At 41.9% G+C, this 19,554-nt stretch overlaps 1 protein-coding gene across 7 annotated transcripts in view; it reads left to right on the forward strand.

Annotated features, from left to right (window-relative positions):
- ica1 (islet cell autoantigen 1) overlaps nucleotides 1–19,554 on the forward strand; it is a 119,695-nt gene that overhangs the window by 49,973 nt on the left and 50,168 nt on the right. For 5 of the 7 annotated variants that reach the window (XM_063043799.1, XM_063043795.1, XM_063043797.1 and 2 more), the window contains exons 8-9: nucleotides 6,495–6,593; nucleotides 12,153–12,253. In XM_063043799.1, the coding sequence (XP_062899869.1) occupies nucleotides 6,495–6,593; nucleotides 12,153–12,253 (200 nt within the window). Of the gene's footprint in view, nucleotides 1–6,494; nucleotides 6,594–12,152; nucleotides 12,254–14,866; nucleotides 18,522–19,554 lie in introns of those variants that run through there. The other 2 variants (XM_063043800.1, XR_010017409.1) reach the window with 2 other exon arrangements.

Genomic DNA, 19,554 nt, shown 5'->3' on the forward strand with positions numbered 1-19,554 from the left:
TTTATTCTTTTCCTAAACCAGCTTTTCATACTGTAACTGAAATTGGTACATGTGCGTCAAATTCAAATCCACACTCATCTGCTCCTTTAAATAGGGAACCCTCTCTTTAAGATTTCCTACCTCCTCGTAGAGCCTTTTGATTTCCTTTTCTAATCTGTCCCACTCTGCTTTAGCTTTCTGTGATATTCTGTGTTTTCCTCTTCTGATCTTTCTCATATTATTTTAACTTTCTTCCGATATTCTAGGTTTTCCTTTTCTGATCTTTATTGCTCTCTTTTTACTTTCTGCCAATATTCCATCTAGTCGTCATTTAAACAGGCAACTGCTACTGGCTTCTGTAAATATTTAAGTTCCTTGTCTGACAATTTCCCTTGAGTATCTGATGAGTTTTCCCAGCAGTTTTCCCTTCACTGCCAGTGTGACCAGCATACTCCCCATATTGTGGCCTTTTCCCCAATACGTATTTCTATAGGAGTCCCCTCCAATTAAAATAATCAAAATCTTCCAAACTTGCAGACGTCCCCAAATTCTCAATCCTGGGTTAGTAAGAGGCAACTACCCAGCCCCAGATCTCTTTGTACCTCACCAACGTGGTCCAACTCGAGTCTTCCACTGACTCAATGGAGAGATTTATCCTTGAGCTCCCACAGAGATATCAATTCTCTTACAAGGATTTTCCCTCAACAATAATGATTAATGAGGCACGGAGAGAATCTGCATTTACTGACAAGAACCTTATTGGCTCAGTTCACAAGCACATAAATTTACACAACTGGATACCTGTGTGCATACCCACTAGGTTTCCCTGATCCTCCTTGAAATGTCAAAGAAGTAAAAAGGTAATACCCAAGAAAAGTAATGCTGGCCAGGCATTCTTCCTGATCCCAGTGTAGTTTCCATGTCTTCAATATGGACTCAACCACTTTTGCGATGATTGATCTCCGCAGAGCTGTTCTCTGCCTGCGCTCCCAAAATCCTCCATTCTTATTCCTTTCCTTATCAGATCAGTCAATGATGTCACTTTTGTTAGTTCAAGGTGATCTGACTGACCTGTGTTAGTTTCTCATTGGATGTGGCCCAAGACTACAAGCAGTATTGGTTTATGGCTCTCCCTTCAGCCTTGTGACCTAGGTAATATGTTTTGCTCTATCCAACTCAGATTGTTTCAAACCAGTTCAACCGGGTCAGCCAAATACTGGACCAGATGACCAGATCACAGGCTGCTCCTTCTGCAAACCTGCTATTTTACATAATAAGCAGCTTTTTATCTAAGAAGTACCTCAGGATTAGCAGAAACTCCTGTGTCTTCATTCTACTTCTCTGATCAAGTTATCCCAGAGCACAAATCAGTTTACTAAAGAGTTCACAAAATGGCAGCTGCAAGGATAGTCTGACAAAATGGCCACTTCCATTCCTGTCACCATATAGCTACAACAAAGACTTCTGTTTCGTCTTTTTTCACCACCCTTGCCTCACTCCTGGTTACTGATTTGTAGTTTGCAGTTCTTTCTGGCCAACAGTGTCATGAGAAAGAGAGATGGTGTTGGTGAGATGAAAGAGCAAACTAGGATGTCATGGAGGGAGCAATCTCTTCTCTAAGATCTTTCTTTCTCACCTCTTTGCCCAAGATTCATAAGCAGGACCAATCATTTTCACCTGTTCTCATTCATGGAATTTATTTGATCCTAACGTGACTCCTTGAAGTAGCTAGTGTCCTCCATCACTTCAATAATTTCCTGGTCCCATCTAAGGTACCGTAAGGGGGAAGAATGAACCTTTTAGAATGCTGAAAGGGAAGAAGTCATTTCTGATGATGGCATCATGTTGAAAGTGGTGGAAACTATGGAAGACAATTCATTGAATGTGGAGGCTGATGGGTTAAAATGCAAGGACAGAGAGATTCCTCTCCTTGCTCTGGGTCAGAGGGGAGAGGGTGAGGGCAGGAATGCATAAATTGTAACAGATACATCTGAGAGTCCTATCATCTAGGATTGAAATGAAGCCGTTATTCCTAAACAGAGATCCCTCATTCCAAGTCCCACAAGATAAAACATTTTCCCTTGTCAAGAGCCTTCAGAATCTTGCATGTTTTTGGCAAGTCCTCTCTTGCTTTTCTAAACTCTGGGATTAAAACCCAGCTGAGGCAACCCACCCATTCTGGGTATCAGTGTAGTGAATCTTCTCTGAACTGCTTTTAAAGCATTAACATTACATACTTTATACTTTATTGTCGCCAAACAATTGATACTAGAACATACAATCATCACAGCGATATTTGATTCTGTGCTTCCCGCTCCCTGGATTACAAATCGATAGTAAATATTAAAAATTTAAATTATAAGTCATAAATAGAAATAGAAAAATGGAAAGTAAGGTAGTACAAAAAAACCGAAAGGCAGGTCCGGATATTTGGAGGGTACGGCCCAGATCCGGGTCAGGATCCGTTCAGCAGTCTTATCATAGTTGGAAAGAAGCTGTTCCCAAATCTGGCCGTACGAGTCTTCAAGCTCCTGAGCCTTCTCCCGGAGGGAAGAGGGATGAAAAGTGTGTTGGCTGGGTGGGTTGTGTCCTTGATTATCATGGCAGCACTGCTCCGGCAGTGTGCGGTGTAAAGTGAGTCCAAGGATGGAAGATTGGTTTGTGTGATGTGCTGCACCGTGCTCACGATCTTCTGCAGCTTCTTCCAGTCTTGGACAGGACAACTTCCATACCAGGTTGTGATGCACCCTAGAAGAATGCTTTCTACGGTGCATCTATAAAAATTAGTGAGGGTTTTAGGGGACAAGCCAAATTTCATTAGTTTTCTCAGGAAGTAAAGGCGCTGGTGGGCCTTCTTGGCAGTGGACTCTGCTTGGTTAACCAAGTCAGGTCATTTGTGATATTGACCCTGAGGAACTTAAACCTTTTGACCTGTTCCACTTGCGCACCACCGATGTAAATTGGGTCGTGCGGTCCGCTACTCCTTTTGAAGTCAACAACCAATTCCTTCGTCTTACTAACGTTGAGGGATAGGTTATCGTCTTCGTACCATGCCACCAGGTTCTTAATTTCCTCTCTGTACTCAAACTCATCATTACCCGAGATACAGCCTACAACTGTTGTGTCATCGGCAAACTTATATATTGAGTTCGATGGAAACTTGGCTACACAATCATGGGTGCACAGTGAGTACAGCAGGGAGCTGAGTACACAGCCTTGTGGGGCACTGGTGCTCAGAGTGATTGTAGAGGAGAGCTTGTGCCCTATTTTTACAGTCTGAGTCCTGTCTGTGAGGAAGTTGAAGATCCAGCTGCAGATCTGAGTGCTAAGACCCAGGTTCCAGAGCTTAGGAATCAATTTATTTGGAATGATGATATTAAAGGCAGAGCTGTAGTCAATGAAAAGGAGCCTTACGTATGCATCCTTATTTTCCAGGTGTTCTAAGGAGGAATGTAGGGCCAGAGAGATGGCACCTGCCGTTGACTTGTTGTTCCAGTAGGCAAATTGCAAAGTGTCAAGATTGACCGGTAGGTTGTGGTTGATGTCAGAGCCACAGGTCGATAGTCATTCAGGCATGCCACCTTGCTCTTCTTCGGCACTGGGATTATCGTTGCCTTCTTAAAACACGAGGAGCAGTTGAAGATGTCAGCAAACACTCCAGCTAGCTCGCTTGCACAGGCCCGGAGAACCCGTCCCGGGACGCCATCTGGGCCCGTCGCCTTCCTTGGATTTATCTTCAGGAAGGATCTTCTAACGTCCTCCTCAGTGACGATGAATCTCGATGCCACCAGGTCCAGTTCATCCAGAGGGAGCGGGACGCTCCTCTTCTGTTCATATCTTGCGTAGAATACGTTAAGTTCGTCAGGAAGAGCAGCGCCACAGTTATTGGTATTCCCAGCCTTTTCTTTGCGCCCAGTGCTCATTTAGACCCTGCCATAGTCTACTGGCATCCCTCTGGTTAGCCTGGGCTTCCAACTTGGCTCGATATTGCATCTTGGCGCCCTTAATGGCTTTCTGGAGTTCACGCCTGGATTCCATGTAGCGACTGGTATCCCCGGACCTAAAAGCCGCAGCTCTAGCCTTCGAAAGGGACTTGACCTCATAATTCATCCAAGGTTTCCGGTTAGGGTATACCCGGATCATCTTGCGAGACACACAGTCCTCCGTGCATTTCCAAATAAAGTCCGTGACAGCTGAGGCATACTCATCGAGGTTAGCTGCTGAATCCATGAATACTAACCAGTCCACCGATTCAAAGCAGTCACAGAGGACCTCATCCATTTCCTCCGTCCAGCTCGACACTACTTTTGACACCGTGACCTCCCGCTTCAGTTTCTGTTTGTAAGCCGGGAGGAGGAGTACGGCCTGATGGTCCGATTTTCTGAAGTGATGTCATGGGACGGAACGGTAGGCATCCTTGACTGCTGTGTAGCAGTGGTCAAGTATATTCGGGCCTCTAGTGGGGCAGGAGACATGTTGGTATAACTTTGGCAGCGCCTTTCTGAGGTTGGCCTGGTTAAAGTCCCCGGCTGTAATGAGCAAAGCCTCCGGATACCTGGTCTCAAGTATGTTCAGAGCACACTCCACGTCCGCCTTGGGGGGAGTGTAGACCGCTGACAGTATGACCGAGGTGAATTCCCGTAGCAGATAGTAGGGATGACACTTCACCGACAGGTGTTCCAGGTCCGGGCTGCAGGAGCTTGTCAGTACCACTGTGTCCAAGCACCACGCAGTGTTGATCAGTAGGCAGATACCACCTCCCCTCATCTTGTGGAGGCCTCATTTCCAGCAGCTGTGGATGCCCACCAATGGGGCTTTACGGTGGTCACTCTGGGGAAGCGTCTGGGGTACCTTGAAGTCTCCAACGTCACTTCTGTGTGGTCGTCTGCTCCAGAGAGATGCTGGTCGGAATGGGCCATGTCTCCAAGCGCTCCAGCACGGTAGCAGACCGCGGGTCTCCGGGAATGTGGTGGGCCTCAGACCAGGCCTCACTGGTTGGGTCCAGGTGCAGTCTGGAGTTTAAGAAGCAATTCTGGCGCGGTGATCTCCAGCTGGGTCAGTAGCTTCGCCAGGGTGTTGTTGATCTTGCTAGATGTAGCAGATTGGAGGTTTAGGAGGGTTTCTCGGGTATAGGATAGTGTAGAGGGCAGTTTGCTCGGGAGAACATCCGCAGAGTTGCCAGTTACTGGCACCATCTTTACTTAAGTAAGGAACTCAGTACTGTACACAGTCCTACAGATGTGGTTTCATCAATGCCACAAGTCACTCATGTACTTTGTCATTAGTCTCCTGAGTAATAAGAAATAACATTCTGTTAGTTTTCCTGATTATTTGTGCTTGCATACAACCTTCTATGAATCTTCAACTGGTGGATCCTGATCCCTCTGTAACCTAAATGTTCCCTTCTTCTTGTGCACCTTATTAGTCTGGCTCTGGAAAAAATTGTTTCAGATATTTCTGTCCAATTACCTACAGCGGCAAAGGGTAGATTATTTAAAATGTCATTTTTCAAAGTCAGTTTTCAAAGTCAAGTGATAGCACACATTGGATATCTCATCCTAAAAATCAACTCGTTTCATTCTACCACTTTCTTATCTGCTCACCAGTATTCACATTTATCAAATTGATAGAAAAAACATCCCTAACAAGTTCCTTTGGAATACTGTGCACTCTTATAATGCATTACATCCCTTCTCAACGTGCACTGACAAGGTCATGTTTAATGCCCATGAAGTTGCAGCTGTGGATGCTTTTTTCTCTATGAAATGTGTCTTTCCACTAATCTTTTATGTTACATTTGACCTAAAATCAGCTTTTTCTTCATGCCACAACAATTCCATGTGTTCTTTCATTGTCCTGTTATTTGCTTTTCCAGATAGTCTTATCCTTCACAACTACCACTTTTGCTCTAGCCTCCTTTATTTTGGTTAGTGTTGTTATCATTGTTTCCCTTTGTAAGGGTACATGCTTGGTGTGAATTTTTAAAATAGTATATTACTTTCATGATAATTGTCAAAAATAATAGTGTAGTTTTTTACTCAAATAAAGAAAGCCTGCAGATGTTGGATTAAACAAGAATATTGGGAAGTCAGCGGGTCAGACAGCATCTGTCGAAAAAGAAACAGCTGACCTTTCAGATCAAAGACGTGGGAGCTTCTTTTTTTAGACTTGGATGATAAAAGCAATTGCAGTCATTTAATGTTGCAAATGAAACTCAAAGGATGATATGTAATTTAGTCTGGCTCTCAAATCTAACAATAGTTTATTATTTTGTCATTCTTTGGGGGTTAGAGTGAAGTTAATATAGAATTGATGTAATAAAAGCTCATTTTTGAATAACCTGCTCAGTTGATGAGTCAGTTTCAAATATTTGAACGAGGAGGGTTTCTCCTTGTGAATGTGAATTCTGTAAGATTTGTAACTTTCACAGGTGTGTGTGTATGTAATTGGCATATAAATATAAGTTGTGAATGCATTAACAATTATTTCACAGTAAGTTTTTTTTTCTGATTCAGACAACATTACTTCATTTTTGGGAAAAGACTTCCCACACCATGGCAGCTATTCACGAAAGTTTCAAAGGCTACCAGCCATATGAGTTTGCAATGTTGAAGGTAATTTTCTATTTAGGTTTACATGTTTGTTATTGCTAAGTGGAACCTTGTAAAATAATTGTTCATTTTTGTTTAATTCTCTCCTATGTTGAAAAGCTTTTCTGGTGCGTTTGAGATCTTGTAACTGAATTTATAAATATACATACTTGATCTGCTAAGTATTAATTAAAGTGAATATTAACATACCATAATGTGGTGTCCAGAGTATAAGGGAAAAAGCCATTGTACCTTTAGAATTGAGTGTTGTAGCTGAATATTTTGACGAAGTGAATGTGAAATTTTAGCAGTTTTTCCCCCTTTCCCTCACCTTAACCCTTACCCCCAAAGACCTGACAATGCTCACTTGTTTGGTGCGAACTGCTGACAAAACTCAAGAATTATCTCTGAAGGACACCATAATATTGCAAACTGCTTGCTTTATTAATCAGTTAATGTTGGTAAGTAACAGGGGTATAAAGAAAAAGAGAAGAGCTGAGGGGATTGCTCTGCTGTGCTGCTGGGAATTAATGTGAACTGAATAAGCTGAACAACCTCCTCTGTTATAGAACATTGAAATCTACAGTGCATTACAGCCCCTTTGGCCCAGAAATTTGTGTCAACCATGTAACCTTCTAGAAACTGCCTAGAATTTCCCTACCACATAGCCCTCTATTTTTCTAAGCTCCATATACCTATCTAAGAGTCTCTTAAAAGACCCTCTTGTATCCACTTCCACCACTGTAGCTGGCCATGCATTCCACACACCCACCACTCTCTGTGTGGAAAAATGTACCACTAACATCCCCTTTGTACCTACTTCCAAGCACCTTAAAACTATGTTCCCTTGTATCAGCCATTTCAGCCCTGGGAAAAAGCCTCTGGCTATCCACACAATCAATGCCTCTCATCATCTTATTCACCTCTATCAGGTCACCTCTCATCATCCATTCCTCCAAGAAGAAAAAGCCGAGTTCACTCCACCTATCCTCATAGGCAAGCTCTCCAATCCAGGGAACAACCTTGTAAATCTCCTTTCCACATCCTTCCTGTAGTGAGGTGACCAGAACTGAAAATAGTACTCCAAGTGGGAACTAACTAAGGTCTTAATATAGCCGTAACATTACTTCATGGCTCTTGAACTGCGGTTGATGAAGGCCAACACACCATACAACTTCTTAACAACACTGTCAACCTGCGCAGCAGCTTTGAATGTCCTATGAACACAGTCCCCAAGATTCTTCACACTGCCAAGAGGGTAGTGTCTGTCTTCAAATTTGTGATGATAAGTAAATGATCCTCATTGCCACATTTTTACCAGCCTCCTCCTCAAAGTGAAGAGGTAAGTACATTTTTTTTCCCAATTTTAGATGTTTTCCTTTAAACCATTTGCAGGAGAAAATATAGGTTTTGGTAAATCAAAGGAGGTAAATCAAAACAGTGGGATTTTGGCTAGTTATCATTAATGGACCTCTTGCCAGATCACACCTATGTATCTTCAAGTCCAAAAGCATTTTCCAGTCCAGGGATTTGTAAGAATGAGAATAAAATAATTTAATCTGGTACTTATTTGATGTACATTATTTCTGTTGCCTTGAGAGAAGGTGCAGATTGGAAACAGCAGCAGTAGTTACTCTCCGGCTGGAAAATAAATAAATTTCAAAGAGTTCAGAGCCTTGTAAAATTATATAAGATTTATCTGTATTTGAATGGCATTTTAAATTTTTATTCTGGGCATTTTCTTAGATAAATAGAAGCTTGCTTTTGTGGCTTTGTTATGTCTCAAGCATGTGAAGGTAAGTGCAGAGAGGAAAGAGAGAATTGTTGCTTCAGATTTGGTTTGTCAGGTTCCGACCCACGATGGGAGAAATTGGGGAAATACTGTTCAGTGTGGTTTTTTTTTCCATGCTGTAAGATTCAGCTGCTGCTAAGTTTTTATTATAATGAGAAACTTGGCTCTTAAGCGTCACCGTTTCCCAGTAAGTTTGAAAATGAACAGAATCTGTCAATGTTATTACAGTAAAGGGAATGCACCCTTTGCTTCTAAACAAAGTGAGTGGCAAATTCCATCAGTCGAGGTGAACAGTTGCCATGTAATATGTGACTGTGGAGATTGCCCTCAGACTCCTCACTCAGTTCGGGCTGAGGTACTACAAAGGAACTTCATCACAATTTATTAAAAAAACTTTGTTAAAACTAGTTATTAATTTTAATCTTTCTATTGATGATTCTCATTTAAGAGTTGCAGATACAGGCAAAATTACGTTATCATAAGGAAGGTACTTGGTCCATTGTCTTAACCGTCAATATTAACCAAGCAACTCTATCACAGCAGGAACCAGACCCAAAATTCTGATGGTGCACTTCCTTCCATACCTAATGTCTGACCCACTGAGTTCTTCCAGCACTTTGTTTGTGATAGTAATTAAACTGTTCCTACTAATGTCTCTGCTGCCTATCCTGGGAGACAATCTTATCTTGCACCTTGCAATGAAATGCTTTGTGATCTTGTTCCTTCTTCTATGTGTACTTGTCCTGCAATGATATTTTAATCTGAAACAGCATTCAGAATTAATCTGTTGTATTTCTCTTATTAGTATTTATACATCCCAATGAAGTCTGCTCTCTCTTCCCTCTTTCAAAGTGGAAGAATCAGATTCTTGTGACTTGAAACAAAGGAAGAAATGACTGGAAAGGAGAGGAATAATCAGCCCCTCAAGCATCTTTCATTTCTGTTGTATCATTGCTGCTCTTCACATTATCTCTTGGTTCCACAACAGTTCCCAGTCTTGATGGATTTCAGTTTTATTTTTACTCGAAATGACTGAGGGGACATGCTGTAGTAATGAAGACCCTTGCTCTAGTTTTAATTGTGTCTCCAGCAAAGCTGTTACAATACCGACATCTACTCAACAATGTGGAAAATTGCCCTGATGTGTTCCATTCAAAAAAAAAGTAGGGCAAATCTAATCTGCCTAATTACCATCTAATTGATCTACTTTCAATCATTAACAAAGTGATGGAGGCCAACTTCGATTAGTGAGGTCATGGATTCTATCCAGATCACAGAAGAGGAGGTGCATGCAGCCTTGTTGTGGGTTAGGGTGGATAAATCCCCAGGGCCTGACAGGACCCCTTGTATAACTTGTGCAGAAATTGCAGGGGGCCTGGCATAGGTACTTAAAATGTCTTTAGCCAGGAGTGAGGTGCTGGAGGATTGGAGGATAGTTAATGTTATTCCAGTGTTCAAGAAAGGATCTAGGAATAAGCCAGGAAATTATAAGCTGGTGAGCCTGACATTAGTCATGGGTAAGTTATTGGAAGGTACTTTAAGGCAGTGGTCCCCAACCACCGGGCCGCAAAGCATCTGCTACCGGGCCACGAGGAAACGATATGATTTGGCAATATGAAATGATATGAGTCTGCTGCACCTTTCCTCATTCCCTGTCACGCACTGCTGAACTTGAACACCTCCCCTCCCCACCCCATTGGCCGGTCCGCAAGAATATTGTCAAGATTAAACTGGTCTGCAGCACAGGAAAGGTTGGGGACCACTGCTTTAAGGGACTGAATACATAAGTATTTTGCAGTCATGCTTAGGAATAGTCAACCTGGGTTTGTGTGTGGCATATCATGTCTAACCAACCTCAGAGTTTTTTGAAGTGGTTACCAAGATGCTTAACAAAGGAAAGGCAGTCAGTATTGTCTACGTAGACTTTAGTAAGGGCTTTAACGAAGTCCCATATAGGAAGCTGGTCCAGGAGGTTAATTCTTTTGGTGTTCAGGATGAAGTGTCTGATTGGAGTCAATATTGGCTTCGTGGGAGAAGCTAGAGAATGGTAGTAGTTGGTAGGCCCACTGACTGGAGACCTTGTTTACTATCAATGATTTATTGTTGTCCGTCGTGCCTGACGATTACAGGAAGACTGTGCGGAAGAGTTTTTAAAGTGGGAAAAGCCACTGCACTGGGGCAGTTCCACTCTCTCAACCTCAGAAGTCCGGGTCCAGTGGTATGAACAAGTGTCACAAACTGGGGTCTTTCTTGTTTGCAGTGGATGACCATGACATCTTTTGTGCCTTGTCATGGCCGTTACTTTCCGCAGAATGTTGCAGTACCGCCTTCCTGGGCATTGGATCTCACTGTAGTTCTCATTCGCCCAGTGTGCCTGAGCAAACTTCATATGCTAGGACAGGCATGTCCCTAACTCACTGGGGTATCAGGCTCACCAGCTACCCTCAGCTACTTTGGCCCACCTATTGAAGCAGTGTACTGGGCTGTGGCCGTTGTCTCATGCAAATGACTACTTCAAGCCACAGGTGAGAGCTGAGTCTCCGGTGGGGCCAAAGGTGAGTGAGCCGCCCAGAAATGGACAGGAAAAGCCCGTCACCAGAGGAGCTACCCCTTTCTGGACACCCGGTACACCCCGATGGGCAATAAATGCAGATCCTGAAAATGAATGTGGAACTAACATTGAGAGGTCTCTATTTCCACTACTATGTGAAGACACGGCTGAGTTATGCTGACACTGGAACCACCAGCTTTCAGCTGCTCCCAGGTATATCCTACACTTGCTGGCGGAAGTCCGTCGTGAGCAAGGTGACAGGTACCAGCGGATTGTCACCGAGTATAGTGCTGGATGCCACAGAGAGTCCAGCAGCATATGCTGGGGCAAAGGGAAGAAAATGGCAGAAATGAGAAGGGGCAACATTGCTTGCTGTCTGGGGGAGGGGGGAATGACCATGAAGGCTCTCACCCTACTTTGGCTCTGTATTGAAATAGCTAGAGCCTTGGTGCTGTACGATTTTAGAAAATTCCTTTGTAGTTTCCAGCTTATTTTGACACACTGTCACTTCCACAGATATAATCAGTCACCATCCAATTTGCCAGGCTGGCTGCCACAATTTACAAAGGCATGCTGCACTTGTGAAGAGATATTTCACCCATTCAGAGGTGATTGGAAACAAATTTAATCCAGGCTGGCATCACAGGCAAGATCTGAGATGTACAAAAGAAATTTCCAACTGCACACAGCCCTCAGAATTCGACAGAGGTCTCGAGAACAGCAGGAAGTTGGGAGCTGGGGGAGCAGAACATTGGGCAAAAAAAAATGCTACTTCCAGGGTGCAACTGACTTTCACTGATGCTCAGATAGTTCTCACTGGGATGAGGTTTGGGTTAGGGACAAATCCAGGATATTGAATACCTTAAACCTTCTCTCCGACATCAAATTAACATATTGTAAGTGCTAATTTGTTATCAAGGTATATTGAACATTGAGCTAACCAATGCAGACATGGGCAAGTTAGTAAAGGCATAGAGATATATTTAGCAAAAGGTGAAGTAGAGAAAAAGGAGGAATGTATGAGTAGTAACTAAACGCACTCAATGTAGCAGGCAAAAGGAGTGACAATGGAGCCATAGAGTACCACATCTCTCTTAAATATCTTCCATTGACAGATACAGAATTATTCTGTTGACCTTGTCAATTTGTTTGATTGCTTGCAAGGCACCTTTGTAAAACAACATTTTATAGGTTCTGAAATTGTGAATGTATAGTATTGTGTAAATTTAATGTTTTGCAGGTTTTGCAAGGACCTGTAAATGAATTGGTAGAGCAGATGTCTCAAGGAGAGAATAATGCAAAGAATAATGTTACAAAGGATGCGTCTGATACAGATGATGAGTAAGTTGGGGGCCTTGTATATATTTTAAGTATAAGGAGTAGAATTCAAGCAGGAAATTTTGAAATTAACTTAATTTGCACATTTATGTAATACTGTTCTTGCTGTAACTGGACTCCCATGTAAGAAGTAAGATGCAGTCTCAAAATCTTCATGTTGTCAAGATTTACCTTCCTGGCTGAATTTGGACAATTTGAACACTAGTGCAATATAAGTGATACCTGTACCACTTGTATTTCACATGTTGTAGGCTTTCAGAATGTTGGTGGTGCTCTCCCTGTCTCCTGTGCTAGGTAACGTTGCCCTACTTCTGCCCGCTTTTCAGAACACCTTTCTGAATGCCCTTGTGAACAAAGATTGAACACTTTTGCTTCTCTGGTGAGGGCGTGAGATCGATCACTGACAAGCACATGAGCTAGCTCAGCATCTTCTACAATGCTGCAGATACTTCTGGCTGCTTCAATAGATTCTCCAGTAGGTTGGATATCTGCAGACATCCCAGCTGCTAGGCCATGTCAACACATAAATCAGTACATATCATCTATTTGCCAACAACTAGGAAATTTTGCTTTTTCTAGTGTATGCCAGGTCAAAATGAGCCAGACATCCACTAATTTCCTGGGGCAGGTGGACGTATGAATGAATGTCTTTTCTAAGGCTGCCTTTGAGGTGGTAATGAGGAACGTGATAAAAAGGAGAAATGCATTTTCAGATCTGCTGGTCATTCCTCACTTTTTTGTGTTTGGGAAGGCAAAATGTAAATCTTGCTGATGGCAAAGGATTTGTGTTGTCTAATTGCTCTGAGTTGGAAGGCCAGTAAACATTACAGAAACCTGACCCTTGTCATCCTGGAAAATTTGAAGCTGGATCCTTTTCTCCACACAAGTCAGGTCTGCAGGAAAAATGAGAAAGAAGTTCAATAATTCAGGTTTCCCACAATAATTGGTGTTGTATGCATTTTCTAAAGAGTACTTTGTTATGCCAGACCAGCTACTCACAGAGTACCTCCGTGACCAGAATGTGGTGCCTTTGGCTAGAAATTCTTTCATGTAGCATAACATATGTTTTGTGATACACAAAGGAGTTTAATATGCTACTCAGTGACTAAATACAGACCTGTTCTTTGTGTGTGACTTGTGCATATTTGAAGATTTGTTTTGGGTGTTCAGTGTGTGTGACATGCTTGTGCTCAGAGATTGTTATACATGTTATGTAATATGCAACACGTTTTGCTTCATTTGCTCAAAATCTGCGTTTGCATTTATGGCTCACAAATGGGATAGGTCACTCATGTGTAGAAGCAGACATTAAATGAAGATTTGAGACCTGCTTCTGCATCATTTAAAAGATTGATCAGACTTAACTGGTTCATGACTGAGGCCTGGTCTTTTGGCAGGAAAATTGATCAGCTGGGTGGTGATAGCAGGTTTTAAAGAAAAGAATTAATTTCAATGAGTGCAGGAAATAAAATTGAAGTATTTCTGATACAACAGGAAATATTGAAATGCTGATCAGATCAGAGTTAATATTTGTGGTTATAACCTTTTCTTTTGGTTTGTTGTAACCAAAAGTACTGTCAGCTAAAATTAGAAAGAGCTTACTAAATTACCAAAGGGATGAACCTGCAGAGTAGGAGGGAAAGCTAAGGAGTCAAGTGAAGGAACAAAAGATTGATCTAGAAAGGGCCTAAATAAGAATAAAGGAATAGTTATTAAATTTACAATCCAGAAAAATCAAAGTTCTATGTTCAAAGTACATTTATTATCAGAGTATGTATACCTGTTACAACCTTGAGATTCGTCTTCTTGCAGGCAGCCACAAAACAATGAAGCACAATAGAACCCATTTAAAGAAAAACCCCACACAACAAATACCCAATGTATAAAAAAAACAACAAATCGACCAAACAGTAAAAAGTAAACAAACAACCCAGAGATAATTAACTGCAGATTCCCTGGAAGTTAGTTTATGGACACGAAGTCACTGAGTAGAGTAAAGCTGGTCAAGGAGCCCGGCGACTGCCGGTCACAGCTACAGAATCAGTTCAGCACTGTGCTGATAGTTGCAGGCTACAGCTGCAGAGTCCATTCAGCACTGAGCCACTTTGATCAAATTGCACAAATAGTTTTTAAAAAGTAAAAACTTTTCCAGGGTACTGAAGGACTTTTACCGCAGTACTATTGAGAGCATACTCACCAACTGTATCTCAGTGTGGTACGGCAATTGTCCCGTATCAGACCGCAAAGCACTCCAGCGGGTGGTGAACACTGCCCAGCGGATTATCGGCACCCAATTGCCCACCATTGAGAACATCTACCATAAACGCTGCCTGGGCAGGGCGAAAAGCATTATCAAGGATGCATCTCACCCTAACCATGGACTTTTCACTCTCCTCCCATCCGGTAGGTGCTACAGGAGCCTCCGCTCCCGCACCAGCAGACACAGGAAGAGCTTCTTCCCTGAGGCTGTGACACTGCTGAACCTCACATCACAGCGCTAAGCAGTATTGCATCCGTATTGTACTGTCTCAGTACTTTTATATTTGTGTGCTGTAGCACTTACTTTTTATTCGCAGTTATTCTGTAAATAACACTGTTCTTTGCATTTCTGGTCAGATGCTAACGGCACTTCATTGGCTTTGTATCTGTACTCAGCACAATGACAATAAAGTTGAATCTATCTATCTGAACTAAAGCACATGGAGCATGAACTGCGGAGTCCCCGGAAGTGAGCCCAGAGCAGCAGAGCGCACGCAGCACTGAAGCGTCCAGTAGTCTGAGGGCTGAAGGGCAACTACTGCTCCGGAACCTGGCTGCGTGGGATCCAAGACCCCCACACCTCCCGTCCAACAGCAACTTCGAGAAGAGAGGGAGGCCGGTCAAACGTAAGCAGATGGCGCTGAACACTTGCTGATCTTCCGCTCTTGTGCTCAGCAGTTTTAATCTTGCTCTACCCTTTATTCAGTCCGGTGTAATGGAGTTCATGTTATGTTATCCGGTATCGATGCAGCCACCCCACAGCGATGCTGACCGTAGCTGCGTTCTCTGCTCTCATGCATGTCGAATCCCCCAGGAGACCACAAAAGCACCAGGTCGTTTAGTCGGCTCACAACTACATCCTTAAAAGGGAAACTACAGGCTGCAATCGATTGCCGTTCAGAAGAACAAGTATATCTAGAAGTGTATCTAGTTTCGTGAGCTGTCTGCAACATGTCGCCATTGGTTGCAGGCGCCATCTTTTGAGGTTCTCAAATTGTTGGAGAGCTTTTCAGGAAGCTTGTAATGCCAAAACGATATGTTATGGTTGCAATATGCTATAAGGGCATCGAAACTATAAAGACAAAAAGGCCACTTCATATTCAAGCCAAATTTATTTGCTGATATCAAGATACTGAGCTGACTGTGTTTCATTCAGCTGATGACCCATTGCATCAAAATGGTTCCCATGGTAGACATGGTCGCTTTCTTGCAAAAGGAAGCAAAGTACAGCCTGCTGCATTGGGACAGTAAGCAGATCACACTCTGATCTTTGGGCTTCTTTGTGATTTTTGATATTTTGCTTTAGAGAATAATGTATCTACTGCTTGTGTTACTCCGAAACAAATCACATATTGTAATAGAACTTGTTTAGAAATACCTTTTTGCCAGGTAGAGAAATGCATCACAGTTTGAGATTTGATTGCTTTTGTTTTAATTATTCCAGCTGGTTGTCTTTTATTGTGACATGGAATATCGCACAGTTTGTATCATTCATTGCTTTAGTCAACTGTGTTAAAGCTTAGTTTTTTAATCAGTTGTTACATTTCAAATGAAGTTAAAATTTAACAAATGGTCAGGTTACTATATAGGAGCTTGCAAATCTGTTCTGTGCTAGGAAACTGCCTCCTGTGGATTTTTTTTTTGTCAAATAGTTTGTTTATTTTGATTTTCCTGCTGCAAGAGTAGTTATGTTATAACGGATCAAGACAGTTTATCTTTACAATTAAAATTTCCACTAAACAGACAGTTCTCAGCAGACACTACATTGAAAAATTGGAATTGCATAATTTATGTAGTTTACAATGAAAACTGCTGCATTATTTATGAAGCAGAAATGAATAATGCAGTTTGTGTTTTTATGAATATTTTACAAAGTCTTTGAAAACTATGTTTGACAGAAAATTGAACAAAAAAGGACTTTGTTTTGTAGTTCACCAGATTCTTTACAATGCAGTGTATAAAATGGTAATACAACAGATTAAAAGTTTGATTGGAAAAAATCCTTAAACAGGAGTTTATTAAATTCTACATAAAATTACCAGGCATACTCACTGACCTGTAGCTTTTTTATTGTCCATACATGTTAGCAAAGCTATTTTTGCTGGTTTGTCCATTTTAATTTATTCTGACTCCCCTAAAAGTAGTGATTGACGGTTCCAAATATACCAGCTGTCTTTACTCATCTAAATGGAAATTAGTGTCAGCTGAAGTGATGAGAGCCATCACACCTCAGCTGTGATCTTGTTCTCAGGATACATCCATAAGAATATCTTAAGAAGGAGCCCATTTACATTTTTATTTCCCTCTATCTCTAGCCCTAAGAAATTGATGGAAGTGTGTGCATCCTTACAGCCCTAGCTGAGATTAGGCAGCTCACATTCTGCCTGTCCCATAGGGTTCATGGCCTCACTGTGGAAGGAGATATCAACTGCATCATTAGTTTAGAATGCTTTAAAGTGAATGTGCGATCATACTTCCATGTTCAATTGAGATTATTCTTCAACTAGGAGTAAAAATAAAATGCTTTCTTTAGAAGTGACAAGGCTGCTGCTTTAACTGTCTTAATAATACTGTAATAAATTAGGGTGCCAGCTTTCCTTGGTTATGTAACTGAGCTTTCGTCACTTCCCTGATGACAAGTTCTAGTTCTTGGTCTCCAAAATTTTGTGCCTTATTGTAACAAAGATAATTGGGTGTTTGAATGCAAGACCATCAGTCTGAAATGTGAACTATTTCTCTTTTTACATATTTGGCTTGGTCTGCATTTTCTATATTAAATTTTGTATTTCCAGCATCGCCATTATTTGTTTATATGTGCATTGCCATTGAGCAGGAAATGTTGTAATCTTGCCGTTTAAAAAAAACACTGAAGTATCAAATGCTGCAATTACTCTACCTGCGCTCATGGGAGGGAGCAAGGAACTAACCTCCTGGTTTTCTATTCTCTACAATTTTCACAGTCTCCCACTGCATAATCTTAATATCTGTAGGTGATTGACCCAATAAGCTTCAAACTTCATACTATTATGTCAGTGCCCATAATGTCATATCCACTTCGCTTTACAGGTACTGGCTGGCATACTATACATCCATTTTAGTTAGGACCATTTGAGAGGTTTGTTTATTCACAAGGAGAAGATACAGGATGGTGAACTAGGTAGTGATAACATCCATCGCTACCGAATCTGCTCTCAGGATGAGGCTTTTCATTCCGGAATGAAGGTGATCAGAATCAGAATCAGATTTATTATCGCCGGCATGTGTCATGAAATTTGTTAACTGAGCAGCAGCATTTCAATGCAATACATAATACAGAAGAAGAAAAATAAAAATAAAATAATAATAAATAAGCAAATCAATTCACAGTATACATATATTGAATAGAATAAAATCATGCAAAAACAAAAATAATTGTATATTTTAAAAAGTGAGGTAGTGTTCATGGGTTCAATGTGTTACGAACCCACAGGTTTCGTTTACTGTGGACTGTCACTTTAAGAGCACCTAAGTGAGGCGGGACTATGATGTCAGTCACAGGTTGCTACAAACTTAAATTCATATATAGGGAGTGACCTTCAGTCGAGAGAGAGAGAGAGAGACTGGGAAAGCCAGTAGCTTCAGCTTGTCACATCTGGGGCTTGGAACTCTCTTATGCCCACAAGGGTGGGTTAAACATTGGCACGGAGTGCATAATGAATCTGTCACTTCATACAATCCACAGGAGTGGATTTTTTGGGGTATCTTGTGGGACCACTTTTGTAGCCCTTGCCTGGGTATGTTGTGTGGTAACTACTGGAAGATGATATTCCCGTGATAGGTCACTTTTGGTGATAATTCATATGTGGATTTGGAACAACATGACGGACAAGATCTACGGTGACTGTTATCTCATTTTACCATCATGGAATCTGTGGAATACGTCGTACTTTTCTCTACATTTCACCTTGGATTACAAATATCTCTCTCCCATCACTTTCCTACTTTACCATCTCAAGACTTTAAGCCTTATTGCCCAAGCTCAATAGTTTGGGAGTTATATTTATACATATATCTACACATAACACTGTTAACTTTTGTTTATCTTGGTTAAGATACTATATTATAAGTAGTTACTAATAAAGATAGTGGTTTTAACATCAAAACCAGACTCCATGTGTAATCTATTGCTGCTGGTTCGTTCCTAAAACATTACAGTTCGGAACAAATAACCTGTGGGTTCATAACAAATGTCCATTTATGAAACGGATGGCAGAGGGGAAGAAGCTGTTCCTGAATCACTGAGTGTGTGCCATCAGGCTTCTGTACCTCCTACCTGATGGTGACAGTGAGAAAAGGGCTTGCCCTGGGTGCTGGAGGTCCTTAATAACGGACGCTGCCTTTCTGAGACAGCGCTCCTTGAAGATGTCCTGGGTACTATGTAGGTGTACCCAAGATGGAGCTGACTAAATTTACAACTTTCTGCAGATTCTTTCGGCCCTGTGCTGTAGCACCCCCTACACCCCCCCCCATACCAGACAGTGATGCAGCCTGTCAGAATGCTCTCCATGGTACCTCTATAGAAGTTTTTGAGTGTATTTGTTGACATACCAAATCTCTTCAAACTCCTAATGAAGTATAGTCACTGTCTTGCCTTCTTTATAACTGCATCGATATGTTGGGACCAGGTTCGATCCTCAGAGATCTTGACACCCAAGAACTTGAAACTGCTCACTTTCTCCATTTCTGATCCCTCTATGAGGATTGGTATGTGTTCCTTCGTCTTACCCTTCCTGAAGTCCACAATCAGCTCTTTCATCTTACTGACGTTGAGTGCAAGGTTGTTGCTGCAGCACCATTCCACTAGATGTCCTGCGTCTTCAAAGAAAGGGGCTCCATCCATCACCTTATCAGGGATAAGATTCCTCTTGTCTTCACCTACCACCCCACTAGCCTCCACGTCCAGCACATAATTCTCTGTAACTTCTATCATCTTCAACGGGATCCCACCACCAAGCACATCTTTCCCTCCCCTTCTCCTCCTGCCCCCCACTTTCCACCGGGGTCGC

This window comes from Mobula hypostoma, chromosome 3, assembly GCF_963921235.1.
Source record: "Mobula hypostoma chromosome 3, sMobHyp1.1, whole genome shotgun sequence".
NCBI classification, from domain to species: Eukaryota; Metazoa; Chordata; class Chondrichthyes; order Myliobatiformes; family Myliobatidae; genus Mobula; species Mobula hypostoma.